This window comes from Pelecanus crispus, chromosome 18 (assembly GCF_030463565.1).
Source record: "Pelecanus crispus isolate bPelCri1 chromosome 18, bPelCri1.pri, whole genome shotgun sequence".
NCBI lineage: Eukaryota > Metazoa > Chordata > Aves > Pelecaniformes > Pelecanidae > Pelecanus > Pelecanus crispus.
The window spans coordinates 5,680,094-5,707,338 of record NC_134660.1 but is presented as its reverse complement, the minus strand read 5'-3'; the positions used below and the strand labels follow the sequence as shown (position 1 = coordinate 5,707,338).

Here is a 27,245-nt window from a genome sequence, read left to right as displayed (position 1 = left end):
TTCAGTCCCCATCCCCGATTAACCCTCATTTGGCCAGGACTGCTGAAGGGGACCCTGGCGGATCCCAGATCTTGTTGAAGCCCTGGGACACGTGCGGAGCTGGGTGCACGCTCCCCCGAAGCGGCGTGGCCCCTTACCTTACTCCCTGGGTGCTCTCAGGGCCCTGGGCAGAGTCATTGGGTGCTGGCACCCAGGACCAGCAGCCGGCAGCCCCCGGGACGTGCTGGGGTCCCTCCACGCCAGCTGAGCCTGTGTCCAGGGCTTGGTTTGTGCAGGGACATTGTGCAGTCCAGGGCTGACACCCTGGATCCGATGTCAGCGCCCGCGGCAGCTTTGCGGGGCCGCAGTGCCACCCACCGGCTCCAGGCAAAACACCCCCCCTTCTCCCGGACACCCCTCTGCCCGAGGGGAGGGCAAGGGACCCCCAGGTGAGCGGTGGGGGTGCCAGGCTGCTGTGGCACCCTGGGCGGTGCTGGAGGGGAGATGGGGAGGAGACCTGGCCCTGCTGTGCCTGGGCTCAGCTGTCCCAAATACGCGGCTGTAGGGCACGGTCCGTGGTAGAGATAGAGCTAACCCTTTTGAAAACCTTTCCCGCAGACTGAAATCAATGCAGAGTCCCCATGGTGGTGGCACATCAGCCCTCCTGCGCCCATGGTGGGCTCCTGGCTTTGCAGGCTCTGCCGTGCACTGGGGAGACCACAGGGTCGATCCCCAGCAAACACCAGCGGGTCAAACACCAGCACCCCACACCATTTGGGGTGCAGGTTTAGCACCCAGAAAGGCCCATTTGCAGCTGAAAATACATGCAGACCCCAGTGCTTTTCAAAGCTTGATGGCAACTGTGACATTCCCGCTAAGCATCCCCAGCCCTGGTCCAATCTGCTCCTGCTGTCTGCCTCACATCCCTGCCGAAACAGCATCTTCCTCGCTAATGATGGAGAGAGATGTTTATTCACCTGTGGTCTCTTCGCAGCTGCAGGCAGGTATTTATTTGACAGCTGCCACGCTCCTCTGGAGGTTTCCTGGCCGGCGACGTGGGATGTTGCTGGCCCAGGGCATTGTTTAACGGAACATCTTCCATCTCACCTCAGATAAAGTCTGGGGCTCTGTTTCCATCTCAGTGGCTCTTTGTAAGACCAGACAGGATCTCTGGAGACCCTGCAGTCTGGAAAGGGGCCAACGACTGGTTTTTATTTAAGGAAGGACATGTGGCTACATGGAGAAATTACAACCAAGGAGGTGTGAGAAAGGTCTGCCAAGATCAGGTGGCTCAGGTCTCGGGAAGACGGTGCAGCCAGGAGAGGCCAGGAGGTTTGGGGAAAGGGCATTTGAGGCCTTTCTCAGTCCTGGAGACAACATTTGCCAAGGCAGGAGCTCAGCCCAGGGAGGGCAGAGGATGCTCATGGGGGAAAATGGGGCCAAGCTGTGGCATGGTGGTGGCAGCTCCAACCTAGAGGGGACACGGCACCCCAGCACCTCTGGGACAGCCCATGATGCACCCACCTTGCGCTCTTCCTCACCTTCCTCCTCCGCCTCCTCTCCACGGCCGTGCCCAGAGCCTGGCTGCTTCACCAGGCAGAGAAAAAGCAGATATTTCTCCCTCAGGGAATATTTCCAAGCATTACAGATGTTGGCAGGGTTTCCACCCTCTAACAAGCCTGGTAGCAGGTTATCTGGGTTTGTAGAGCAAACGAAACCTCTGAAAAGCAATGCTGGATTTCAGAACAAGATTTCATTGGCAAAAACCTCACTAGTCCCAGGCAAAAAAGTCCCCAGTAAAGACAGGTGAGCTCCACTGATTCCATCCTGTCCCTCCGGTGCAGAGCCCCTGGGAGAGCCGCAGAGCCCCTCTGAGCTGGCATGGCAAGGGTGATAGACCATCTTCCCCTGAACCCAGAGCAGCTGAAGCAACAGGCATGGGAGAAAGGGAAACATTTTGGAAATTAGGGGAGGATCTGAGTCATGAGACCATCGGGGGTCTCACGTAGAGAGCTGTGGGGTTTTGTCTGTCTCTGTATTTGCTTCTCCCACTTCCAGAATGGCTGCTGGGGGCTGTGTCTATGTTTCCCCCATAAGGGGTTTTGTAAACCAAGGAAGGAGAAGAAAATCACCAGCAATAAAGCCCTTCAGCATTGGGATTGCTTCAGTTTTCATTCCAGTGCTAAACGAAAAATGCCAGATGTCCTTTGTGAAATGATATTTCTGTTTCCTACCCAGTCCTGGGGCAGGAAAAGTGGAGAGCTCTCTTCCCTTTGCCTAAAACACCGACCAAACTGTGAAGAGAGCTTTGGGCAGGAGAGAAACCATCACAGGGATGCACAAGAGCCACCAGCACCTGAGCAGACAGAGCCTTTCCCAACGGCCTTTCACACTACCCTCTGAGGATGCCAGACCCAGAACATACAAAATCCTTTTTATTGCGTTTCTGGGATGGTAGCCATGGAGCTGCACCACCACCACCATCCTCGAGGAGGTATTTCCTCCCAAATGCCGTCCTTGTCATGCTGTGAAGTCTTGGGTCACCAGGTTGAAGACGTTGCTCTCCATGGACAACTGCCATTTGCCCCAGTTCCTCTTGACCTCAGCCTGGACCTGAACCGATACCATGGACCAGCGCTGGCACCCAAGTGCACCTGCCAGCACCTGCTGGAGGGGCAGGAGCTGCACCCGGGGCTCCACAAGGGATTTGGGGTGCAAGAGGGTGGGGACCCCCATGCGTGTCTTCATGCCCACGTGTGCACACACGCATGGTTGTGTGCATGCAGTGCTTATTGGGATGCACCCTTGGGGCTGTCTGCATGACCACGTGTGTGGCAGTGGTGCCCAGGGGATCAGTGTTGGCGGGACACTCACCTCCCCGTTCAGGAAGCAGTACAGCAGAGCCACCAGGAACCCCTGGAAAGGACAGAAAGAGCAAATTTCACCCGAGGAAAGGGACTGGACCCCTCTGTGTTCATTTGTCGCCTGCACATAGCATCCTCCCATACCTCTTATCCCATCCCACAGGTGGTAGGTGTAAGGGATCAGTGCAAGTTCACAAGACCTTGTGCTTTGTCCCTGGTATTTGAGGGGTGTCTGGGACATTGTCCTCTCCCAAAAGACTGCACATCCCAGGGTCTCCTGGTGTCATCTTGGGATGGGACAGGACAGGTACACGGGGATTTTGCCTACCCACCTCCCCCAGTCTCTACCTGATAGGAGCCGAGGACCAGCTCGAAGTACAGCCGGGCGTCCACACCGATGTGCTCAGGGAAGAGCGCGAACACCACGTAGTGCACCCCGAAGAGAGGGATGAGGAGCAGTGTAGACTTCGTCAGCCTCCTGCGGAGAGTGTGGCATGAGCGGGGCCTGGGTTCAGGCGATGGTCCTGCTGCCCTGCGAGACAATCCCTTCCCAAGAGCTTGGTCTTAACCCAGAACAGGTTTTCCATGAAAGGCAGGTCTTGGAGGCTCCAAGGATGGTCCTCCTCTGTGCTCCACCAGGGAAGGGTTTCTGCTGCCCTGGGTCCCCACAGAAACTGGGGTGAGGGGAGCTCTCCCTTGCCCCAGCTAGCCCTTACATGTACTGCTGCTTGTAGTTTTTGCTGATGTCCGGGGACCGGATCTTCTGTGCTAACATCCTGGTGACATTGAGGAAGATGAGGAAGTTCACCTGCCACAGGAAACTGTGTCTCAGGCTCTGCACAAACCCCTGTTTGGGTCGCCCTGTCCATATGGGACCCCTGGCTCTGGAGCTGGGATGCTCAGGGGATGTACTCACAAATATGGCCAGGAGGATGGGAGCCTTGATCACCCACCAGTAGAGACTGGTGTAGTCATCCCAGCACCTATGGGAGAGGAGAAATGGCTCTGCCACCCCCTTGCACCCTTTTAGCCCAGATCTCGCCCCACCACACCCCAAGGCTCCTGCCCCATTTGCACAGCACCTCTTGCAGCAGGGCCCTGCCGCAGCATGGGCCCCACCAGAAGATAGAAATAGCTTTAAAATACAGTGCTGCCCCACTTCTCCCCTCCTGAGCCTCCCGTGCAAGAGGTTCATCCCTACGACTTGCATGGGGGACACATGGCTGGGGTGGCTGCTCTTACCCATGGTTGTCGTACTGCAGCCTGGTCACCACCCAGATGCAGACTGTCAGCATGGGGATGCCTGCAAGGACAGGACCCAGGCAGAGATGGTGGGTCACCCCAGGGCTCTGGGGCGTCCCTGTACCTCCCCTCCATTCCTTGTCCCCAGAACCACGTGTCTAGGTCAGGTCTGGGGCCCTGGAGGTGGCAGGAAGGTGACAGCCTTTCCCCTTTCTCCACATTTTCAAAGGAGATGGTGCCCACTGACGGTGATGTGTCTGTCTGTTTGTCACCTCCTGGCCACCCTCCTGCCCCCCTGTGTGCTCTTACATCTAACCTGGGCACCCAGGATGGGTGTTTTCAGCCCCAGATGGATGTGGGAAGAAGGAAGGACCTATCTCTGTCCCATTCTGACCACGTTCAGGATGGGCTGGCAGCAGATGCTGCTGCAAAGGCTCTTTGGTCAGCATTAACAAGCATTTTCCCCTTTGAGTGATTTTGCACACATGCCATGAGGGCAAGGATCAGGCCATGCTGCCCAACCAGCTCTGGGGGCTGGCAGGAGCTGGGGGGAGCCCCACTGAGCACGAGGCCATGCAGAGTGATGCTGGGGTGGGGGCACATGCTGAGAGCAGCCATGAGGAGCATCGAGCCTGTGGACCTCTGGCCAGGTGGGTCTCAGAGTGGGCCATCCCCAAAAGCAGAGCCTACCCCTGGTCTGTGTCAATGGAACCTTGCTGGAGGGGTTGATGTGCCGGGGGACCCCACACTCACCCCAGCCGATGAGGATGTACCACCAGATGTACCTCTTGTCAGAGGTGAAGGTGAGCAGCAGCAGGGTCTGCAGGTACATGCCTTCCACCAGCAGCCAGTAGAAGTTGGCCAGAACCGAGTACTGGAAGAAGGCAATGGCTGCTTTGCAGTTCACCTGCGAGGAAGAGGAGGGGGAAGGCTCAGGAGTGCTGGCTGGCATCAGACCCTGTCCTGGGGGCACAGGGGATGGTCAGCCTCCCCATCTATCCCCTCAAGGACACCCGTGATGGCCTTTCAGTGCAGCCGCAGGGATGCAGCACTGGTCCCTGACGTCACCTGCAGCATTTTCTGCTCTGCCTGCGCAACATCAGCAGATGACTGCAGGCTGTTATTGTAGGACCTTTAGAAACCTGGGCCTGTGGTGCCCACGGTGTTGTATGTGGGCTGCCCGCAGGGGTTTTTGTTTCTATTGACAACCCCAAATCCGTGTGTCCAGCAGTGCAAGGTCTGTTTGCATGTACATGGTGCTGCTGGGGTTGTGCAGAGCTTTAGCCCAACTGGGAGACTCTGAGACCAGGGAGAGCTTTGAGGGCAGAACATGTTCCCTGCAGACAGAGTCCATGCGGAGATGCTGTCGCGAACCTCCTGAAGTCCACCCAAGCCAGCCTTTCCTCCCCAGGTTCACAGCCTCTCTCTCTCTCCTCTTCACAGTGCTAAATCCACTGCAAATCCACCTAGACCTCTCCAGATCAGCACATGGTGCCCTGTCCTGCACCATGCCCACATTGGTACTCGACGCCTTACCGTTGACATCGTGCAGTGGTCGATGGACTCGTCCGAGAAGAGGACAGCATCCTTGATGAACACTGCGGCCCCACGCAGTATGAAGGAGGTGAAGAAGTGGATGTGGATAGAGTTCCTGGTGCAATGCAGCTTCCTATGGGAGGAAGAGATGTGCTGTGCCCAGGGAGTAGCAGAGACATCAGAAAGGTGGAGGAGCTTCTCCATTGGGAGCCACTTCCCTGGGGACCATGTGTTGGTGGAGGTCAACACAAAGCCCTGGAGAAGGTTTTCCTGCTCTGAAATCATGAAGGACAGGGTTGTGCTGCACTCGAGGCTGCTGCCTGGGGACTGCTGGGGAACATCCTCCAGCCATGTCCAGAGAGCATAATTCTGCAGCACAGCGAGGTCTGAAAAAACAAATCTTGAAAGGGCAACCTGAGGGTTTAAAGTCTGTGTGTCAGCAGGAAAGGACAATGCTGCAGTTCGTCTCATGCCTCCCTGGTTATCCATGTTGGCAGGGATGGAGCCTGGCTGCTCTGGGAGGGCAGGGACTGAGAGCAGCGCTGCCCTGCTGATGATTTGCACTGCTTTCCTCCAGCTGCAGCCCACAGAGCAGCCAGTGCCGAGCCCTACCTGAAGCAGGAGAAGATGCCGATGGCCAAGAACAGGGCTGCCAGGGACGTGGAGTAGCCGCAGGTGTAAAGCACCTTCATGGTGACAAAATAGCCTTTCTGGAAGGGAAAGCACCAGCGGATTAAGTCAGCGTGGGCTGGGAGGTGCTGGTCTGCAATGGGCAGGGAGGTGGCAGGGTGATGCCCCAGCTCTTGCCCCAGCTGGGCTTGTGCCCAGCCAAGCTCAGATCCCTCCAGGCAGCCCAGCAACAAGGGGGAGGCCAACGAGATATTCCCGAGAGCATCTTCATGTTTCATTGCCCAATGCCATGGGTCAATGTGGGGCAGGGTGATGCTAGGGAGGGTGTCCCACGGCCCCCGGGGGACCCACTTGCCTTGGCCTCAGTGTCATTGTTGCTGCCAATGGCCTCCAGCTCGCAGGCGTTGTAGTAGGGAGGGCTGGGGAAGCTCCATCCCGACTCGGTGCAGTTCCTCCAGATCAGTGCTGCAGTGACAAGAAGGGACCTCGCGAGAGCCGCAGGCATCACCTCTGCATCAGCACCCCCAAAATGTCCAGCTGTGGGGTGGCACCCTGCTTTCCAGGATGGAGCCTAAATCCCAGCACCAGCATCCCGGCTGTGACAGCAGGATGTTACCCGAGTGGCCTGGTTTGCCCCATCCCTCCCATCCAGATCACATCTCTGCCCTCCAGTGCTGTGCCTGGAGGTGCCAGAGCATCTTAGGGCAGGATGTAAGAGCAAGCATGAGTCCCCATGGTGGGAAGGAATTAAGGCTAAAAAGGGGCTTTTTCATCCTGTGAGGACTTCATCAAGCCTCTCCTGAGCTTTTTCTGCCCAAAAGCAAGCATTTACCAACACTCCATCGCCTTTTCAATTACGCCCAGCCGAGGAAGTGCTGGGATGCTGCGGGGGCTGGTCGGGTGCTTTTCTTCACACTCTGCTGCCTCCAAGTTGGATGGAGGCAGCGGCTCCCCCGGCAGCAGTGCCTGCCCTGGGAGAGTGCCCAGCCTTGAAATAATCATGATCTTACGCTGTGTTTTTCATCCCCGTGGCATGGAGTGGTACCGAGCAGGTCAGGAGCATGAGGCTGGTGTGTGGATGGGGAAAGGAGGGGCCCGCGCAGCCAGGGGACAGTCACCCAGTTGGAGGATGAGGTCCCCGAGTGCTCCACCCCCAGGGGATGCTTGATACTGGGTGATGAAAGGGTTTGGGGACTTCCCTGGCATGGCAGAACCCTGTATCTCTGCTTCTGCCTGTCCCCTGCTTGGACTGCAATATATGCCAAGCTTTTGGATGGGGCAGGAGCTGTGGGACCAGAGGGGAAGGGCTGGGGTGGCACAAGGATCCCAGGCAGGCGGTGGGGGGTGCAGCTCAGCCCTCAGTCCCAGGGGATGAGCGGTCCGGGCTGGATTCAGAGCACTGCACCTTTGGACTTCCTGAAGACATGGAGGATGTCGGGGCAGGCGACGGCTCGGGACTGGCCGACGGGCACGGCTGACCAGCAGCTCACTCCATCCCACTCGGTCAGGCAGCCTGGGGAGGGACGGGACAGTTAGTGCCGCCGGGAAGGGGCGTGATGGGGGCACACACACAGCCCCCCGGTCCCCAGGCACAGCCTGCAGCAGGCACGGCTGTGCGGGTGTAACGGGAGAGCGGAGAGTGGCCAGCCGTCACCCGATCTACAGGGCCATGCCGTACCCCCTCAGGAATTAGGAGCATCCTGGCTTCAGTTCTGGGAATGACCTCCCCCAGCACTGAGCTCTCCTTTTAGCCCCGCGGCGAGACGGGACCTGGTATTTCCTGGGGCTACATCAGACCCAGAGCTCCTGCGAGGAGACCCCAGGGGACAAGGGTGTGGGAAAGGCTGGGACTTCCCTGGTAGCATCTGAAATAATGCATGTTTATGCTGGATTTCTGCACCCAGCAGCCGTGGTGCCTCAGCTCAGGCCGTCTCTCCAGCCGAAAGGAGGAGGACAGGAGAAAGCATCGCAAGACTTGCTGGAGAGCAATTAGCTTAAACAAGTTTTGCTTCTCTCTCCAGCACTAAGTTCATCTTTAAATGACTGTCCAATTGCCTCGGAAACAAGCACAGCCAAGCAGACATAAGCCCCAGACCTGAAGAATTAGTGCTACAGCACACCGGGATGAGACATAGACATCACACTTCCAGGACAGCTCTCTTCCTTGCTCATGTACATTATTAACCTTGTAGATATACATTATTAACCTGGAGCCACATCTATTCCCAGGCAGGGAATGTGGACTCAGCCAAGTCTAATTAGTTTTCTCTGATTTCAGCAAAGCGGGCTGTAGGTATCTGGCCAGGCTTGGAGGGATTTGCAGGGCTGTCATTACAATGCCAAGGTACATCTTAATTTGCTCTGGAAGACAGGTGAACAGAGCACAGCTATTGGAACCGGTGCTGACAGCGGTTGCTTCGTTTCCTGGGGTCTGAGCAAAATATCTGGGTATGTGCGTACGGCAGAGCCATCCTGCTGTATAAATGCATCTCTTGCTGTATGGACAAGCTCTTCCAGCACGGTGAGTGCTGTGGGACCACCTGGCTGGGAGCCAGAGGAGCAGCCCATGGCACGGGGATTGAACTGGAATTCACGCAGCTCCGCAGTGGAATCCCGGGGAGTAAAGTCATCCCTCCATTCAGATGAGGAGAAAAGGTTTAAGTCCCCCTTCCTACTCTGTTTCCCTCACCTGGGCTGCTGCAGCATCTAAAAAAAAAATGACATTTCTTCGAGCTGTACAAAATTGGAACAACTCTCCCATGGAGAAGAGGTGATGGAGGAAACTTCTAGGGGGACAGGGCAATAAAACGTGAGCAAAGGAACGGGCAATGCGTCTCATTGCCCACCTCATGGGCAGGAGCTATGCCTTGTGTCCCCACACTGTTAGTCCCCAGGGGCCACCACATCCTCTCACTGTCCCCTGTCCCCAGGCAGCTCCAGCTGCTGTAGCCCAGCAGCCCGAGGTGTTCAGTTTGGATTGACCCAAAGCAATCTGCTTTATTCCAATTTTCCCAGCAGAGGGCTGAAACATCCCCGAGATCAACATTATCCTCATGATGTTCTCCTTGATGTGGCCAAAAAGAACATGTTTTCCACAAAAATGCACTTTGATGGGAAGTTCCTGCTCAGCATTTCTACTGGTTAATTACACGCAGACCTGCCAGGGCTGCCTCCCTGTTTCCTGCTGCTCTAACTGGTGTCTGGAGACCTCCAAAAGAGATCATTTGAGCCTCACCAGCAGGTTGTTTCTTCCCAGCTATTTGAGAGCAGCAAACGCTGTGAGCACCAGAGCAGACTTTGAAGTGAAAACACTGCAAACACGACCTCTAACCAGTTTTTGGGCCCCACGGTGGGTTCCCCAGCAGGATGCTGAAGCCTGAGGTCCCTGTCCTGTTCCTTCACGCTATATTGCCACCATGTCCAGGGCATCTGAGCCTTCCCCCGCATCGCCACTTCGTGCCATGCTCTCCACGGGACCCTCCCTATGCTGGCACAAGCAAGCAAGGGGGAAGGGATAAATTCAGTTCAGGTGGGCAGTGGAGGCAGCAGTCAAGCAGGAAACCTGGGATTAAATACTGATTTTAATTATCCATTCATGCCTCTTCGTTATTTTCCTGCAGTGAGATTCCTTCCCCCTGGCTGGCACCATTTGGGCTGCAAAAAGGACCTTTTCCAATCAGCTTGGCATTTCTCTGCTAAGCTGGATGATACGTTATATCTCTGCACAGTTACTTAAACAATTATGCACCTTAACATGCATTTATTGAGATGCTTCATTTTTACATTTGTATTAGGTGAAACCCATTGATTGACGCATTTCTTATTCACTAGGTGATAATTTTTACCCGGAATTTGAGCCAAGCTGCTTTTGGGTGGAAATTGAAATGCAATTTTAAACGAATGTACAAAAGCAGCACTTTAAAACTGTTTTTCAATTAGTTAACTGGTTTAAAAGTCCCGGATATGTAAAAATTAAGTTGCTGAAAACATGTTTCGCATTAAAACTAACCGAATTAGGAAGGCGTGAAGTGGGGACACGCGCCGTGCGACACATGCTGATGGCCCGGGCTCTGCATCGCCCCTGCCTGCAGCACTGCCTGGCCCCGGAGCACCGGTGCAGGGAGGACGGGAGTGGGGCAGGAGGCTCTGCCTGGGCATGGACCAGGCCGTCATTGCCGTGTGACATAAATCTGGGGGGACTCAGCCCCTGCGGTTGTTTGCATCCCTCAGCCCACCCGTACACCCTGGCTGCGATCTCAGCCCCCCTCTCTCCCTGCAGCAGCGTTTTTCGGGGCTCTTCAGGGATGCTCCTTAGCCTTTGCCTCCGTCCTGCTCTCCATTTTCCTGACAATACCTGCTTTTCTGCATCCATGTGCACTCTGCAACTCCCCTACCATGGATCATGCTCCAAAGACCCCCTTAGCAAATCCTCCTCCTCCTCCCAAGGCAGATGAGCCCCGTGCACGGCGGGCGGCTTGCACTCACCTTGCTGCCTGGGCGGCCCGGGGGGTGCTGGCATTTGGCTTTCACTCCTGATAATCTCCAGACATTCAGCTTCTTGCTCTTGGAAATAGAGGACGACGGAGCAGTCAGGATGTGTCGCTCGCACCTTGGGAGGGGGGAAAGGGCAGACAGTAGGATGCCAGGCATTAAAAGACCTGAGCAGGCAGGGTACCAGCCAATATTCACTATTTCTGCTGCAGCCAGCTCCAGGAGAGCCTATCTACGTAACTGTGCTTTTGGACCCTGACATTTCCTTAGCTTTCTACTGTTTGCCTTGTAAACACCATAAAGAACCACCGCAATTATTTCTAATTCCCTCCGAAAGCGTGTGATGCTTAAGGGCACCGCTCCACCAAAACACAAGCACCATGCAGAGGAACTGAGCTTAAAGACAGAGGGGCCGACCCCATCAGCAGGGCAGAGGCAAGCACGTTCAAAGCCTGAGCAAGGAAACCATGTAATTAGAGATTTTAAAAAAACACCTATTTGGGCATGTCTAATCCATCCCTTGCTGGCTGAGTTTTGCTCACGTGGGTTTTGCTCACGTTCAGGCTGGTGTATTTTAATCGGAGGCATCGGCAACGACTGGCAGAGCTCACCTTTCTCCTGTTCTCTGGCTTTCTGAGGAGACGCTGCAAAATGGGCACGCCGACCTCCTTAAAGCTTTCGGGTTTACTGGCAGAAGTGCTGAGACACCAAGGAACACGCCCCGATGCTGCAGCTCCCCCAGAAATGCAAGGGATGTGGTAGCTCAGTGCCCTGGGACAGAATCTGCCCAGGAGACCCCACTTTTGGGGTTTGCCCCCTTGGCTTCCAGCTGGAGAGCTGGGACACTGAGGCTGAACTGAGAGCAGGCCATGGATTTTGCACGCCCATTCCCATGCCTTCATGCCCACGGGGGGATGTGGTGGGGGCTGCAGCATCCAGATACAGGACATGTCCGGGGCAGGGTTTTTGGGCCAAGACATGGGGTTGGGTTGCTGATAGGTTTAGGTGTGTGGACAGAGATATAAAAGCTGAAGAAATAGAGGCATGAGGGTGGGCAAGTGGACCCAAGGGCTGGAGGGAAGTGTGGGGCCTTAAAGCATCGCTTGGCTGAGCCCTGTCCCTCCCTGCCCTGTCCTGGTCACCATGCAGCCACTCCTCTGGGGTCCCTTCACCTCCCCGGGAGATTTTGGTTCCTCTTCCTGCCGAACAGAAGACTTACAAGGAAATTCCCAGTCTGCAAAATGCATTTTGGTGATGGCTGCTGGGCACAGCACTGAGAAGCACACTACTTCATCGTAGTGGTGAAGGACCTAGACCAGCCCCTTTTAGCTGCAAAGCCGCTGTTTTTTATTATTTATGGCAACGCAGCCCAGCTGCTGGAGCACTGGAGCAGGTAATGCGCAGTGCTCCCTTTGGAGCTTGCTTTAGGGCAGGCAACTCCTTGCTGTGCCTCAGTTTCCCCATCTGGGAAGGGGCCTGATGCCATCGCTCTCCTTATAAAGCCCTCAAAGCCTCCGGTGCTGCCCCGGCCCTGCTTGCTTTCCCTGCTCCTCCCTCCGTCCCTTCCTTCCTTCCTTCCTTCCTTCCTTCCTTCCTTCCTTCCTTCCTTCCTTCCTTCCTTCCTTCCTTCCTTCCTTCCTTCCTTCCTTCCTTCCTTCCTTCCTTCCTCCCTTCCCTCCTCTCTTCCTCCCTTCCCTCCTCCCTTCCCTTCCCTTCCTTTTCCCTTTCCCTTCTTCTGCTTTTCATTTTCTTTTTCTTCCCTTTCTTTTTCCTTTCCTTTTCCTTTCCATTATTCAAAGCCTCCACGTTAGCTAAAGAACTTGTGGAGCAAAGCAGCACTGGGAGAAATCCCAAAGTCTTTGCAGAGAAACACCGAGCTGAAACCTTCTGCCACCGGAGCCCTCCATCCCCTGGTTTTTGCTGCCGAAGCAATTTGACAAGTTCAGGATGGGTTTGCCGGTGTGGCTGCCAGACTCCCCGCCCATTGCTCGGGCAGCACAGCCGCTCCGTGTCTCCCCCAGTTCAGTGGGGGCTCGGTGCCAATCCCCATGGGTCTTCCCAGGGATGGGGAGCACCCCACGCATGGTCCTTGCCCCCTGCACTCTCCAGCCATCCCAACCTGCACGCCTGTGGATGCTCCCCCAGGCCCTTGGTGTTTGGGGCTCCTTCGAGGTGCGTAGGACAATGTGAGCAAAGCCCCCACCAGGACACACGTGAGGATGGAAGGAACCGTCCCTGAGGCAGGCAGAGTTGGGTCACCCTCCCTGGGGATGCCCTGGAGCAGCCCCTGGAGCTGAACCCCGCGGGAGCTTTGCCAGCTGCCCTGGCCAGACCCCGAGCGCTGTCACAGCCCCGGGGAGCGCAGCGGGGTCCCAGCATTGCCCACCTTCCCCCCCGCCCGTCCCTGCCCTGCATGCCAGCAAATTCTCCCCCAAAAGCTGCGATGAAAGCACCTGAGTGGGTGCAGCAGTGCTGGCAGCTCGCTGGGCTGTGGCTTGGCATCACCCCGGGGTCATGCAGCACGAGGGATGGGGACAGGGATGGGGATGTGCTGGGGAAGACCTGACCCCTGCCCAGGCTGCAGGCATGCTGCCCCCCAGGGCTGGCTGGACCCCGAGGTGGCTGTCGCAGGCAGGGGACCCCCGTGCTCACTGCCCACCCTCTCCCCCCGCGGTCCCGTCCTCCCCGGGGACACTTACCCAAAGGATCGGTAGTGCGAGCAGCAGGACCAGCAGCATGCAGGTGCCGGGAGGCTGCCATGGGCCCCCCATAGCTGGACCCAACCCTGTGCTGCACGGGTGTCACGGCTCAGTCCCTGAAGTCCTGCATGGTCCTGCGGGTGGGGGGCTGCATCTGGACCCCAGCTCCAAGGGGCGACCCAGCACCCTCCTCCCCCTAACCCTGCTTTGCTGCTCCTTCCCAGCCCTGTCCTGCTCCTGGCTCCCTCTGGGACCTTTTCCCGCAGCGGGTGCTCAGTGCCACTCAGGTGGTCCTGACCCACTCCCCGTGCCCACCCGGCCCTGGCTGTCCCCCCCAGCCTCACTGTCCTTGCCCAGTGCCGACGGGCTCTGTCTCTGCGAGACTGAATGTCACAGCTCCTGGATCTGGTAATATGGCAGGCTCCACCCTCCTCTCCCCCTCCCCACACAGAGGGCTGGATGCGAGGAGCGGCACGGGGGGGACACCCCAGTCTGGCACTGCCCAGCCTGGCCACCGCCGGGCTCCCAGCACCCCCTTACCTGCTCCTCTCAGGGACCTGGGACCCCCAGCTGGGCCCAGGGTGATGTGCAGCGGGGACACTGAGCCCTCTCGCCTGCTCCTTGGGTGCTGCTGAGCTGGAAAACTGCTGGATAAGGACTGTGGGAATTGGGGGCACAGCCAGGATGGGATGCAGGGGGCATGCTGAGGGTCACCACACTCTCCGGCTGGCACCGCATGGGAGCTGGGACTAGAGGAAGGGAGAGAGCTCAAAGGAGACGTCGCGATGCTGGGATTGTGCGCACACATGTGTACAAACACATGCCCTGACACATGTGTGCACACCTGGGGAGGGCACAGTGACTTTCCTTCAAACCCTGCAGGCAGCGCTGCCCATCCCCATCTCCATCCGCAGCTGCATCCTGCCGGCTCACCTCCTGCCTCTCCTGTCTGGGACACCCCAGACCCCCTTTCCAAAATGCACTCTCTGCCCAGAAAAGCCCAGGATGGGCACTGGGTGTCTGGCAGGCAGTACGCAGCTCTGCAAAATAACCTTAACTCCGCCCTAACTGAGGTTTTTGGTCTTGGCTGAGCTCATGATTTTGGTGGTTTGGTGTTACCAGGATGCCGGGTGCTGTAACCTCAGTACCAAACCAGAGCAGAGCAGAGGGGGTGCTGGTGGACCCCGGGAGCAGGAGCAACCCCGGATGGACACACACGTCCCTGAGCACAAAATGCCCAGCACAGCATCCCTCCCAGCCATGCCCAGGGATGGGGCCAGCTACGGACCCCCAGACCCTCACCTGGGGTCTTCTTATATATATATATGTAAAAATAAATATATATATAAATCTCCATGCTAGAAAGCCCCAGCCCCTTTAGCAAGGGGAATTTTAACCCAAACTTCAGCATTTTAATGCTTTTAGTGATGAAGCAGAAAGGGAAGGAGGGGCAAAGGAAGGAGGAGGAAACCCAGGAGCACAGGGAAGGCAGCCGTGATAATCTCTTGGGATTAAAGATCCAGCCTTGCACCCCTGGACCACCCAAAATCCTCCTCACTGAAACAACTCAGGTATGGGCAATGGTGAAAGGAGGGACTGAAAATGGCCCCAAAGGCCCTTGCTGAAGGGTAGAGGGCTGGGGGGGCTGCACTGCACTTTGTACTGGGGTGGGAGGAGGGTCAACCATTTATATTGCTAATTTTAGTAATCCTATGTGATTACCATTTCTTAACAAGGCAGCAGATCGCATTAGCTACTCCTTCCGTAACTTCTCATAATGAGATATAAAGCCAATGAATGAACCACTGCTGTTGCTCCTCCATTCCAAGCCCTCAGTAAGAATTGCTATGTAAATTAAATACCCCTAAAAAAATGCAAATTAAAGAACTAGGTCCTTAATATCTAAAAGCACCCGTTTGACTTTATTAGGAGTGACCGATGCTGCTCTTGGAGGTGCAGACCGGCAAAAGCTGAGCCTGTGGTTATGTTGACACAAAAGGCTGCCGAGACATGGCCAGACTCATTACCGTCTAATAGTTTCAACTGAAATGCAAACACCAATCTTAATAATTTCATTTTCCAACAGCGTATAAACGTGCAGTGGGAGGGTGCCTTATCAGACGTTGCTAAAACCAAATAAAACTATACCGGGTGCAAATAACCCCGTGCCCGAGCCGGCCACATTGCCCCACGGGCGGCGCGGGCAGCTCCGGCTGCTGCCGGCCGAGGTGGGGGGCAGCGGAATGGGGTGACGGGGGACGGGGACGCAGTCTGGTTTGGCAGTGACGGTGGCCCTGAGCCACCCAACGTGTCCCCGCCAGGCCAGTTTATTTGGTGCCATCTGGTGGCAAACTGACCGGAGGGCCCTGTCCCCAGCTGGTCGCTGGAGGGGGGCAGCCCAGTTTCGGTGGCCGGGTCTGGTCCGCGCGGTGGGAACGGCTGGATGAGGTTTGCAAAGCACTGTATTGCTGGAGGGTGCTCATTGCTCTTCCCTTCCCCAGCAAGCACCCCATGCGATGGGGGGTGAGATAAGGAGCACTGGGGACCCCTCAGGCGATGCCCAACTACCTCTGCCTTCCCGAGCTGGTCCTGTCCTTCCTCCACTGTGGATGAGCTGGGACAGACGATGGTGGCTTGACCTTCTGCCTGGCGCTGGGTGACCTGCCCAGCCCTGCCGGCGCTAGGGCCATTGCTCTCTTTTGCAGCAGCAAGCGGAAAATAAATGAGGTCAAACTCACTGCGTTGCAAATCCCGGCCAACCTGGGACCCTCCAGCCCCCTTCAGACTCCCTGCCTGGATGGGCGTAGGGGCATGCAATGGTGACAGTGATGGGGACGGCGGTGGCTGACTGGAGGGGACAGGGCGGGAGGATTTGCCTCAGGCACATCACTTCGGTGTGGCAGCATGGGCACGCGCGGCCGTGGGTGGTGGGGAACAGTGACCGTGGGGCTCTGTGTGCATGCCGAAGCCCTGGGGAAGCTCTCCGGACGCTGCCCACCAGTCACGGGTGCTCCCATTAATCCAACGCCAGTACTGGGATTGCTGCTGGTGCATATTGGTAATTACAAATGACTCAGCTGTTTCCAAAGCAAATGAAGTCACTCACAGTAATCTTTTTGCAAGTGGCAAATGTTCATTTACCAAGGGCTGGGAATTACTAATTGTGTTACCTCCATCCCACCTTACAGCAAAGAAGCGGGGCGTCCCCGGCCCTCGCCAACAACCTCTTGCTTAATTTTAGGTCTGCGAAGGGTGATTCAGAGTAAGAGGAGATCACAGCGGCTGGGTGATGTCTCAGGGAAGATGGGGCTCCAAGCACCAGCAGCGTGAGACCTCCTGGAAGAGGAAAGTGGTATTTTTTTGTAATTAGCTTTCAAAATAAGGTGCTTCTACCCACTTGCGCTCCTGGGCCCGCAGAGCACCCCCGAGAGGTGTGTGCCTGAGTGGCTGTGAGTGACAGCGTGATGCAGGGCACAGGGGACAGTGCCTGCCAAGCTGCCACTCCATATCCGGGGTTTGTCCTCATGCGCAATGACAAACTGGTTTTTGGACTGGTTTTTTATGTCCCTTAGGAGCCAGCAGTGATTATGGGGGGATGTATTGCCTCAGTTGTGCTTACTTCATCTGCCACGAGTCTTAGGCAAGGTTGCTGCCTCCTGCCCGTGTTTCCTCATTTTAGGAATCTCTCCGGCTCCAGTTTGTCTCCGGGGAAGGGGGATGGCACAAGGGATGTGCCGTCACCTCACTGCCCTCCCCCAGTTATCGGAGGGCAGCTCAGTGAGTCATTGCTGCCGGCCGCATCAGAGCACAGCTCCTCTGGGCTTGATGCATCACCGTCGCGGTGCTCCCGGTCTGACGGCCAGCCATCACGCCCCAGGTGCCCCTGTTCTGCTGCTCGGCTAACTTGCCAAAGCTTGTTGATGCTAAGCTTTCATTGCTTGCATTGCAAGCAGAGACCCGTGCAGAGAGAGCATCGCGTGCCTCCGAGCGGCTGCATCACGTTGTTTCTGCTCCAGATGCCTCGTGCAGCCTCGCCCACTGCTCCCAGCTCGTGCTGTGAGGTCTGCTTGCACCTACATGGTGCAGATGTTGGGTTCATGTCCAAGGTGGTGGCAGACGGCGCCTGTCCCTCCTGGTCCCCAGGGCATTGACCCTGTTTCAGGACCACTGCCTTGGTCCCGACCATGGCCCAAAGCAGAGCTGCTGGTGGAGCCCACCCTCTGCCTAACCAGAGGATGGGCCTGAGTTCCTGGCCTTGGGTTTGATTTAGGGTGAAGATTTAGGTGAGGGTTTCCAGAACAAGAAATCCCAGACTCACAGTAAGAGACTGACTGGTTCAAGAACTTCCAAAGTGAGGGCTGCTAGTAAAATTATCTGCTGAACACCCTCAGGGTCTCTCTTGGCACCCATCTCGGTCTAGGGGTTGTGTTTGGCAAGGTGGCTCTTACTGGGCACAGTGGGGTCTGTCCCCACCAGAACTTTATAATCCTCTGATCCCTCCTGAATACTGGTTTTCTATATTGCACATGTGGATGGCTTATGTGCCGTCACCAAGCCCGCCAAGGCGGGGAGCATAAACTGGTCCTGGGCTGTCACCTCTCCCCCGTGTTGGTGAGTCGGCTGATGGGGGTCCTCACCCCACCTCCTTGGTGAGAAGAGGTGGTATCTCCAGCTGGAGGGTCATTTCTATCTGTAAAAGGTGTCTTTGGGCAGTGTCCTGTGGACAGCACAGTCAGGGCTGCCTTTCCCTGTCCCCATCCCACATGTCTCGACACTTGCATTTCCTCGTGCCCAGATCGTGCTTTCCTGGCCAGCGCTTGTGATGCCACTCAGCATCCACCCATCACCCGGCAGTCGATCCTCCCGCTCACCCACACGGCCATGAGCGCTCCTGCCCAAGGGGACGTGTACAGGTGGGTGCATGGCGCCCGCCTCTCCTGCTCCCTCTCTCCCACTGACGCTCAAACCTTCTCTCTGCATGACAGATGTGCTGGGTCACTTAAAAAGGGACATTCCACGGTGGCAGGCTGCAGCCAAGCACAGCCCTGCCCATAGCCGAGCCCCCAGCCTGTGCCCTGTCCTGCAACGCTGCGTGAGATGCATCGGGGCTGTGGGTTGCACTGGAGGGCAGCTAGTTACACCCCCGAAGTGGCTCAGGCTGCCATGGGGGGCTCTGAGGACGTTCAGAGCAGGTCCCCTCTCTCCCCTTGTTGTCCCATGGTTGGCAGAAGGTTTCCTTACGCTGCTCAGCCCTCTGCCTTGGCGCTTGAATCCTTCTTACAGACGAGAACATTATTAGCACCAGCGAGATGGATACCCAGGCTCTGTTCAGAGCAAGCCAGGCTCTGCCAGAAGCAGGGGGTAATCAGCACAGTAATTAAATGTGCAAATAATGGGAATTTGGGAGTTATAACAAAAGGCAGAGAAATAATCTGGAGGGGCTTGGAGAAATTAGGAACACAGAGCAAAATCTAATCAAGCAGAAAATAGCCCGACTGGAGCCAATGGCTGGGGGCTAAGACAGCCGGCCTCGGAGCGCTCCTCCCCTGGCATCCGGGGTGTCTCCAGTGCCATTTTGGGGCAGAACAAGAGTTTTTGGAGAGATCTGTTCCTGCTTGGTGAATAGGGCTGGCTGCAGGCTGGGTTCCTAGGAAAAGTTCCCAGATCTGTGCTATCAGTGGACGGTGGATTTTGGATGTAATTGATGGGAATAATCACCCAGAAGAGCAGTGTGGGGAAATGCAGCTGATGGAGGTGGAGGAAAGGTACCTCAGGTCAGGGGGAAGTTGGGCTGTTTTGGGGGAGAAAGTGGTTTTTCATTGCAATGCTGGGCTTAAATATTTTGTTCCCAGCCGCAGTGTTTCCCTGGGCTGAGCTCGACATGCAGAGCTCTCTGGCCAGGGGGAGATAAATGGAAAACGTGAGCTGGTGTTGGTCTGCTGGACACAAATCCCCTTGTGAGCATCCTGGGAGGGACTCATGGTAGGGAAGAGCAGCAGGCTGGAGCCAGGCTCTGGTGCAATCGATTCGTGGTCCTGCGAAGCCTTGCCTGGGTTTCCGGCGGGGGGGATGAGGTGGCGTTCCAAGGGTCATTGCATCCCTGGGGAAGTGATCCAGGAGGCTGGGAGCCAGACCCAGGGGACCTGGCACTGTGCCATGGGCACCCTGGGGACCAGACCTCGGGTGGCACCGGCAGGGCCAAGTGACACCCCCGGCCACTGTGCCTCGTGTGTGTGTGTGTATGTTGTCTCTGAGGACCTGCAAGGGGACATCCCATGGGGTGGAAGGACCTTCTCCCTCCACCAATGGAGACCCCAAACCTGTGGTGCACAGGCAGAGGTGTCTCCATCTGATGGCAGGCACCGCAGAGCCTCGGAGATCCGATCCCAGCCTGACATCCAAAGTTATCCCGGACTCTCACCCAGACCCATCTCCCAACATTCCCTGCAAAGGCACCTCGCCAGGTTTGCTCTGACATCCTGGAGCCCCGCCAGGCGCAGGTGACGCAGCTCAGCCCCGCAGGGACGCGCTGCAGCTGCCTCCCAGCCCCTCCAGGTGCTTTCCGCCAGTGCTTGAAAGGACCTTTCAGTAAGTCCCAATCAAAGAGGCGGCATGGCGAGGAGTGAGCCGCTCTGATGGGAAAGCACAGCCCGCCAGCCCCCACCCCATCCTTGTTTTCTTATTTCTCTGCCTTCTGCCCCAGAGAGGTGACCTGGCAGTGGTGAGGCAACAGCCCTTAAACTACAGAGAAAAGGCTGTTAAAGGTGGGATCACCTCTGGCTTGGGATGTCCCAGAGCCCCAGATTGCCAAAGCTCAGGAGGAGGTAGCAGGGAGCTGTCATCACAGGTTTTCCCTCTTACCCCTGGCTGAGCGATGTTTGCTCTGTCCGGGGTGGCTGTGTTTGGGCTCAGTATCCCCCAATATCTCCCTGCTCAGAAATGCAGCCCCCAAGACTGGGAAACAGAGGCTCTGAGAGCACAAGCCACATGGCAGGAGCAGACCCGTCTCCCGCTGGCTGCGATGGATGGGACCTGCGGAGACCACAGGGTGCTGGGACCTGGGATTTTAGGAAAGCTCCCAAAGCCACAAGCTGTGAGATGCCAGTGGGGCTGAGCAGCCCCAGCACTGGGACCGGCTCTCCCCTGCCAGTGGGACCAGTAGCAGGGCTTGGAAAAACCTGCAGCCCCCTGCTCCCAGCTCACTTCTCTGTAGGGAAGGTTTTCCTGCAGGCTCAGAAATGCGATCAGAGGGGCACAAGCCATCCCTGCCCCACAGCCTTTTGCAGTGTGTGTGGGGGTTATCCTGGGGATGCACTGCAGGGAAAACCAGCCCAGGGACGCTCCTCCAGTGGCCAAACCTCCGGGCAGGGTTTGTTTAGCCCCAGCAGCTATAGCAACGAGCCCTGCTGCCTACAGCAGCTCTGCTCGCCCCATCGCCTGCATGCCTGCCCAAGCCATGGAGGAGGGGGCAGTGGGGGACCCCCATGGGATCTGGGGGGACACCCCAGCAGGGACATATGTCATCCCACACAGGGTAAGCCCTGGAGAGCAGCTTCGTCTCTGGATTTATGGGATAATCAGGGCTGAGCGAGGGTAGGGTGGGGAAAATGGGATGGGGTGGGAGGAGACAGGGGATGGGGTCAGGGTTTTGGGTGGGCACTGGGGTCTGGGGCAGGAAAGCTGCTCTTTGCAAAATGTCTCCCTGCTCCCTGCAGACCCCTGGACCCCTGGAAAGGCCACTTCTGCAAAGCGATGTGTCCCCAGGGCTTGGGACTTGCCGGGCATGCAATTCATCCAGGCTTGCAGGGCTGCACCCCTGGAAAGAGGGGGTCAGCACAAGCCACCCCTTCCTCTGAGGCTCTCATCCCTGGTCCCCCCGGTGCCAGTGTTGCCCTCCTCCCTGCCACCGGCTCCTCTCCCCTCTCCTCCCCGGCTGCCACACTAACAGGGAGATCCCTGGGGTTTTCCTTCCCCTCCTGCTTTTCAGCTCCGACCTGGGAGATCTGGTGGGGCCGTGTCGGTGCCCCAGCAGCCAGTGATGATCCTCCAGCAGCTTTCCAGGACCGCAGCTGCCCTGGTCCCCCCTGCCGGACCCCCACAAATCCGGGGAGGTGCGTGACGGTAGATGTCGTAGAGGTCAGCGCTAAAACCAGCTTAACTTCATCCTCTTCTTTTTTTCCCAGCCTTCTCAGTATGAGGGGCAGGCGGGGGGGCTGCATGCCCCCCCCCCCAGCCTCACAGGGCCGGCCACACCATACTTCGATGGCTGCTTTGCCCCATGAGATGCAATTTTTCGTGGTTTTACCAACCTTGGAGTCTGGGCTGGCTTTGGCCGCACCAGGATGCTCCCAGGGAATGGTTTTGGGCCGTTTTTGAAATCCACATTTCTTTGTTCTCCAAAGCCCCATTTCATGTGGGAGTAGGGAGCGTCACCAGGGAAAGCTGGAGTGATACGGGCTTCTTGGCCATGCTAGGTGGGACTGGAGGGAGACACGTGCCAGCCCCAGAGCCTGTGGGATGCAGCAGGCAGGAACAAAGACCAACTGTCCATAAGGGCTTCACCCAACCTTGCGCAACCCAGGATCCAGCAATCTGGGCTGGGGGAGCAGACAGCAGAGGTGGGGGGGGTGGGTTGTGGTCCCCGGGACATGCTGTGGGAGAAGCCATACAGTCTTGCGGGGAGGGGAGAAGGTTGAGCTGTCTTTAAAAATACTCGGAGGAAAGGGCACACTCAAAATTGGGGTGGGAAGAAAATGGAGACCCTGGCCCGGCCCCTCACAGCCCTGCAGTGGGGGCTGGCTGCCTTTCCAGTGGGACAGGTGGGATCCATTAAGAGCCGCCAGCCCTTCGTGTGCTTTCTCCTCCCAGTTCAATGCCTGGCTGCTGGCCTGCTCCCTCCTCGTGGCTCTGGCTCCGGCCACCTCCCGGGTTGTGCTGTAATGCTCCTCGCCGGAGGGTCGGCTGCCTCATGGGTGCCTTGGGAGCCTGTCCCTGCAGCTGTGAAAGCATTTGGGGATCTGGCATGTGGGACACGTGGAAGCCCAAACCTCTTTTTATCCATGGCTCTGGCTAATGGGGGCTCATGGGTCTCATGCACAAAGCCAGCGGGATCTTGGAGGCAGCCCCTCCAGCAGGTTTACAGGCATTTTGCAGGGGGACTTCATGCCTGTGGTAAATGGGGATGTTTTAATGGAAATGCAGAGCCAGATGCCGTGCTTCCCCTGCAGCCGGATTGCCCTCAGCAGCCGCAACGTGGCTTGGGCATCCAGCCAAGGGGGCTGGGATGCTAACCTGTATGTGCACGGCTGCTCCGGGTCCCAGCTGCTCGTGCGGAGCCAGGCAGGGGCTGAGGAGACACCAAGCATCCCCAGCCTGCTCCTCTCCTGGACCCAGTTCCATAGGTGCTTGCTCCTGGGAATGGAGAGGTGATCGGCCCCCACGGTCCAGCTCCAGCTCCTGCCTCCTTCGGAGGTTTCTGAGCTCCCCCGTTCATGATGTGGTGCAAAGCAGAGCCGACCCTGGCGTGCTCCCCATGTGGTGCCACCCCCCGGACACCGGCTCTGCTGCCTGGTGCCAAGGCAGAGGCTTGCCAAGCCGCTGAGCGCTGCCAGGACCAGAGCAATTCTCCTCCAAATGGGCGGAAAGTCTGATGCCTCCAGCACCACTAATCACCTTTTGTGAGCAGCCTTCAGCAAGCCAGACCAGATGTTTAATCACATTTGCAAATAAGAAAAGGCTGAAATATGGCTATTTTAAAGCTTTATCCAAGCAAAACAATTTTTAAGTGCCACATGGGCCTTCCAAATTGGGGTGGGTGGGAGTTTGGCTTAGCTCCCACCGCTTGGGCACAGGGACAAGCCTTGGTGCCGCCCCATCCCAGGCACTCATCCCATGGCCACGTTTCTGGTGCCCTTGCTCTGATCCCTCTCCGACACAGAGCCCCTTACTCTCTGGCAGATTTAATCGAGTTGATGATGATTCAAAATTCCCAAATGCACCAGGTGGTGATGAACAGCCTGGCTGTGTCGGCACTGACGTCCTTCGGGTTTGGACCATCCCCAGCTGCTGCCCAGGTAAGGGTCAGGGATGCTTGATGGGCAAAGGATCAAGGACCAAAGGACCAAAAGGACCAAAGAGATGGGCACAGGGACCTTTCCAGAGCTGCTCAGGAGAGCAGGGTGCCCATGTCCTGCTTTGGCACAGCGTGAGACCCCTCCAGGTGCAGAAGCTGGGTGGTCTCAGCCCATCTCAGCCCAGGTTCTGCAGCCCCTTGGGGTTTTGGGGCTCTTTGTGCTTGTTTGACCCCGAGCTCTGCCAGCACAGATCACATCCAGCCTGCTTGGAGGTGATTTAGCCGAGCCAGGAAGAGCCAGGACCCTCCCTGTGTGCTGCGGCACGGGCAGGGTGCAGCGCTGGGCTGTGGCGGCCGAGTAGCGAGGCTGAGCACTATTCATTAGGCAGGATGGCTCTGCAAGGGCTTTCATTTAAAAGTCCATCTTGAACAAAAATCATATTAAACATTTCATCTCCGTGGGCAGGGGGAACAACTGCTGCTTTCTCGGCAGGGGTGAGAGCTGGGCCAAGGGCAGCTGCCTTGCTCGCTGCCAGCTGGCATCTCTAGGCGTGCATCCTCCTGTGCTGCACACCCAGCACCCACCAGCTCACCACGCTGGCCAAGACCGGACCCTGCCTGTCACATCTCAGCAGCTGGATCAAATGGGCTCTTCCCAGCAGCGTTTTGAGGTCCCATCTGTGGGGCTGCCACCTCCCTGTGTCCCCAGCAGCTGGGTTCCCATGCTGGCTGACCATGGGGCTTTGTGTGGGATTGAGCCCACCCAGCTGGACCACGGGAGAGCCGCACCATGCTGGCGGCATCTCAGCCAAGCACGGCTCTATGGGAACTCTCTCGCTGGTCCTTTGGGGAGTAGTGCCCCGGGGAGATGGCTGCCAAAAGGGGCCTGGAACAGCCCTGCCTTTTGTTCCTCCCCACAGGCGACGGTGGTGCCTTTGCAGACCGGAGAGGAAGAGGAGGCTGTGGTTTTCCACCATCACTACATCCCCTACCCTGGTCCTGCTCCTATCCTGGCATGGCCGGTCCCGGTGTGGGATTGGGGGCCGGCGGCCATGCGGTACCTGGGCACAGACTTACCAGCTGAAGATGGGGAGGTGTGAGTAACGAGGGTGCTGCTTTGTGGCACCCAGCACAGGGCTGCATGTGTGTCCCTGCAGCCCCTGGTGTAACAGGACTTCCAGCCCAAGCTGGGACACAAGGAGCAATACTAGGCCAGCACTCACTCCTGTCCTTGCTCCTCTCCAGCAACGCAGTGCCCCCCCCTCCACCCCCCAGCGCCACAGGGACCGTGGGAGCCAACGTCCCACCAGCATCGGGTAAGGACACGTTCTCCCCATGTCCCTCAGTGAGGGACATCTTGCCCTCGTGTGTGCATCAACCGGGCAGCCCCCAGTCAAAGGCTGAGCCCTCTCTGTTCCCTCCATCCATTGGGTCCTGGAGGTGGCCCTTGCACGTCCTCCAGGTCCCCTTTTCTCTCCGCAGAGTACTACGATGTGATGGAGGAGAGGCTGTGAGCTCCATGCTTCCCAGAATGGTTTCTTCTGCACATCCCAGCCCTCGACCCCAGAAAATCCTGCAGGTGCTGAGCACAGATGCTCCATGATACCACAGTTTCAGGGTGGTCCCGTATTTTGTATTTTGCTGGGCACGCTGGCTTCCTCCCCGTGGGCCACCCCGAGGCAGGGGGTGTCATGAAGCCTGTCACCAAACCTAGGTGACAACGTGACCCCAAACAGGGACTGGTTTTGTCCCCATGCTCTGCAGAGGGCTTGTCCCCCCAGCAGGTTAGTGGTGACATCCCAATCCCGGCTGCACAACGTGTCCCTGCCAAGCCATGAGGACTCTGCAGCATGAGCTACGCTGTGTCCCCGTGGGTGGGTGATGCCAGCCCAGGTGGCCCTGGTCTTCATTAGTCCCTTCAGATCTCAATGCAGCACATCATTGCCTGTAATTAATTTGCTTTGTTAAGAAAGCACCCTGCTGTCACTAATTAAGCTTCTGTAATTATCCAGACTGCTGGCTTTGTGCCTGAGTGCAGGGCTCCCCCCAAGCTGGGGGGGCACGAGCATCTTGCACCCGGGGGGGGGTGGTACATCAGTGCCTGATGCAGGTGCTGGGGCAATATAGGGAGTTGCTGATGGGTGGTGCTGGGAAGCAGAGTGGGATGCTCCTGGCTGAGCACGGCATGGGGACAGCTGGATCTGGCCTGCAGCTTGTTCCTGGTGGGGATGTGGTCAAGGCAGCAGCCTGATAAAGGGGATGCAGCATGGGTGAGTATGGGGTTCCCTAGGACTCAGTGTCCCCTCTGCTCACCAGGAAAAAAGGAGGCAGATGCATTTTGGGTACTGGAAGCTGTCCCCTACCCTACCTGGGGGTGCCAGCCCTGCTTTGACTCCGGGGGGGTTACAGGCCAGTTACCAGGAGGCTTTGCCTTAAGAGCAGAGCTCCTAGCAGGAGACTTCAGGGCTGGTGGCCATCTGGAGCTTGCAGCATGCAGAAAGATGGTGCCCAGGCAGTTGCACCTTAAATCCTCTTCTTCTGCTCCCATCGGGCACAAGGACCGCCCTATCTCTCTTCTGGGGTCCCTATGGAAAGGAAGGCTCATCGTCCCCGAGCCCAGGACTGAGCTGTGCTCTGGCACAGGCAGATCTTCCCTTGCAGCAAAGCTCAGCCTGGCTCCTGCTGAAGCTGGAGAAGCAGCTCCTCGATGTGGAGCAAAGGAGCCACGCTGGGTTGCGGCATGAAGGCACATCTCCAGCTGGGAGCACCCCGAGAGGCTGCGAGACTGGCTGGGCAGAGCAGCAGGAGCAGAAGTGAAGGAGATTGTCTAAAAGCTGAGCTGAGTTTGATGGGAAACCAGGCTGGTGCACAAAGGTTTCCATAACCATATAGACAGAAAGGGAAGGAGGAGAGGAGTTGCCTGGGGATGGGGTGGACAGGAAGAGTGGGCTCAAGATATGGCCCAATCTTAGCCTGAATATGAGAATGAGAGGAATGGGAGGATGAAGCAATGGGGATTGCAACACCCATGGTGGAAGCAACCTTTGGAGTTCTCTCTGCGTCACACTTGTTGAACCAGGGCACCCTTCAGCTGGCAGCATGGAGAGCATCGCACAGCCAGGAGCCCAAAGGCACCTGCTTGCACCCACATCAGCAGGGACAGGGAGAAGGTGTGGGAGGAAGGAGCAGCCATGGGCACGGAGGGGACCAGAGCAGGGGAGATGTGGAGTGGTTTTGCCGAAGGCAGGCTGTGTCAGATGAAGGGCAGGGCTGCTGGGTTTGACCCAGGTGATGTGATGCCTCTCCCCAGCACTGTGTAACGGGACTGTTTGCCCCAGAGCCCCGGTGGGGTTGTTACGGGAAGGCGTGAGTGGAGTTCGCTGCTGGCAGGCTCCTGCCCCAAGGGTCAGAGGGGAACTGATGGGTCTGGGCATGCGGATGTCCCTGGCAGGCCTTGGGACATGGAACAGCCGGGCTGGGGGATGCTGCTGGTGGCTGAGACCAGGCCAGAGTTATCTCTGCAATGACAAGTGCTTGCTTTTTAAAAGCAAGACCATAGTTTCTGCAGGGCAATCCAGAGTTGGCCTGGATCCTGCGTGCCCACTGTGAAAGCAACAGAGCCGGAGGAGAGGCTAATTACAGCCCTGTGCGTGTTACTGCACCTATGCAAACATCTAACTCAGTGCAGCCCTTGGCTGCCAGCTGGGGCCAGGGCTGTCATCTCCTTCTGCT

The 27,245-nt window shown here is 57.3% G+C and overlaps 2 protein-coding genes across 3 annotated transcripts; one reads left to right on the top strand and one right to left on the bottom strand.

Annotated features, from left to right (window-relative positions):
* Positions 1 to 2,499: 2,499 nt before the first annotated feature.
* On the bottom strand, positions 2,500 to 13,525 carry LOC104030959 (vasoactive intestinal polypeptide receptor 1). Of its 2 annotated transcripts, none has more exons than XM_075722866.1 (13): positions 13,442 to 13,525; positions 10,737 to 10,860; positions 7,657 to 7,764; positions 6,607 to 6,716; positions 6,234 to 6,331; positions 5,622 to 5,754; positions 4,839 to 4,992; positions 4,086 to 4,146; positions 3,760 to 3,826; positions 3,560 to 3,651; positions 3,192 to 3,321; positions 2,764 to 2,895; positions 2,500 to 2,616 (listed from the first exon to the last, which is right to left on the bottom strand). In XM_075722866.1, exons 1-13 carry the CDS (start codon positions 13,511 to 13,513, stop codon positions 2,500 to 2,502), a joined length of 1,398 nt encoding a protein of 465 aa, XP_075578981.1. In that variant the 5' UTR covers positions 13,514 to 13,525. The 2 variants fall into 2 exon arrangements, with proteins under 2 accessions (XP_075578981.1, XP_075578982.1); XM_075722867.1 differs by having other exon boundaries at positions 2,500 to 2,592; positions 2,854 to 2,895.
* A 7,372-nt stretch (positions 13,526 to 20,897) lies between these two features.
* PRR29 (proline rich 29) lies at positions 20,898 to 25,027 on the top strand. The gene is made up of 6 exons (XM_009482714.2): positions 20,898 to 20,975; positions 21,429 to 21,552; positions 23,381 to 23,514; positions 24,434 to 24,609; positions 24,759 to 24,829; positions 24,996 to 25,027. Exons 1-6 carry the CDS (start codon positions 20,898 to 20,900, stop codon positions 25,025 to 25,027), a joined length of 615 nt encoding a protein of 204 aa, XP_009480989.2.
* Positions 25,028 to 27,245: the final 2,218 nt, after the last annotated feature.

Excerpts from the sequence above, each read along its gene's own strand:
- PRR29 (XM_009482714.2), top strand. The coding sequence starts at position 20,898 with ATGGAGGAGGGGGCAGTGGGGGACCCCCATGGGATCTGGGGGGACACC. Across the intron at positions 21,553-23,380 it reads ACCCCCACAAATCCGGGGAG|CCCCTTACTCTCTGGCAGAT; the intron begins GTGCGTGACGGT and ends TCCGACACAGAG. Across the intron at positions 23,515-24,433 it reads CATCCCCAGCTGCTGCCCAG|GCGACGGTGGTGCCTTTGCA; the intron begins GTAAGGGTCAGG and ends TCCTCCCCACAG.
- LOC104030959 (XM_075722866.1), bottom strand. The coding sequence starts at position 13,513 with ATGGGGGGCCCATGGCAGCCTCCCGGCACCTGCATGCTGCTGGTCCTG. Across the intron at positions 6,717-7,656 it reads TGTCTTCAGGAAGTCCAAAG|CACTGATCTGGAGGAACTGC; the intron begins GTGCAGTGCTCT and ends TTGTCACTGCAG. Across the intron at positions 5,755-6,233 it reads GGCATCTTCTCCTGCTTCAG|GAAGCTGCATTGCACCAGGA; the intron begins GTAGGGCTCGGC and ends TTCCTCCCATAG.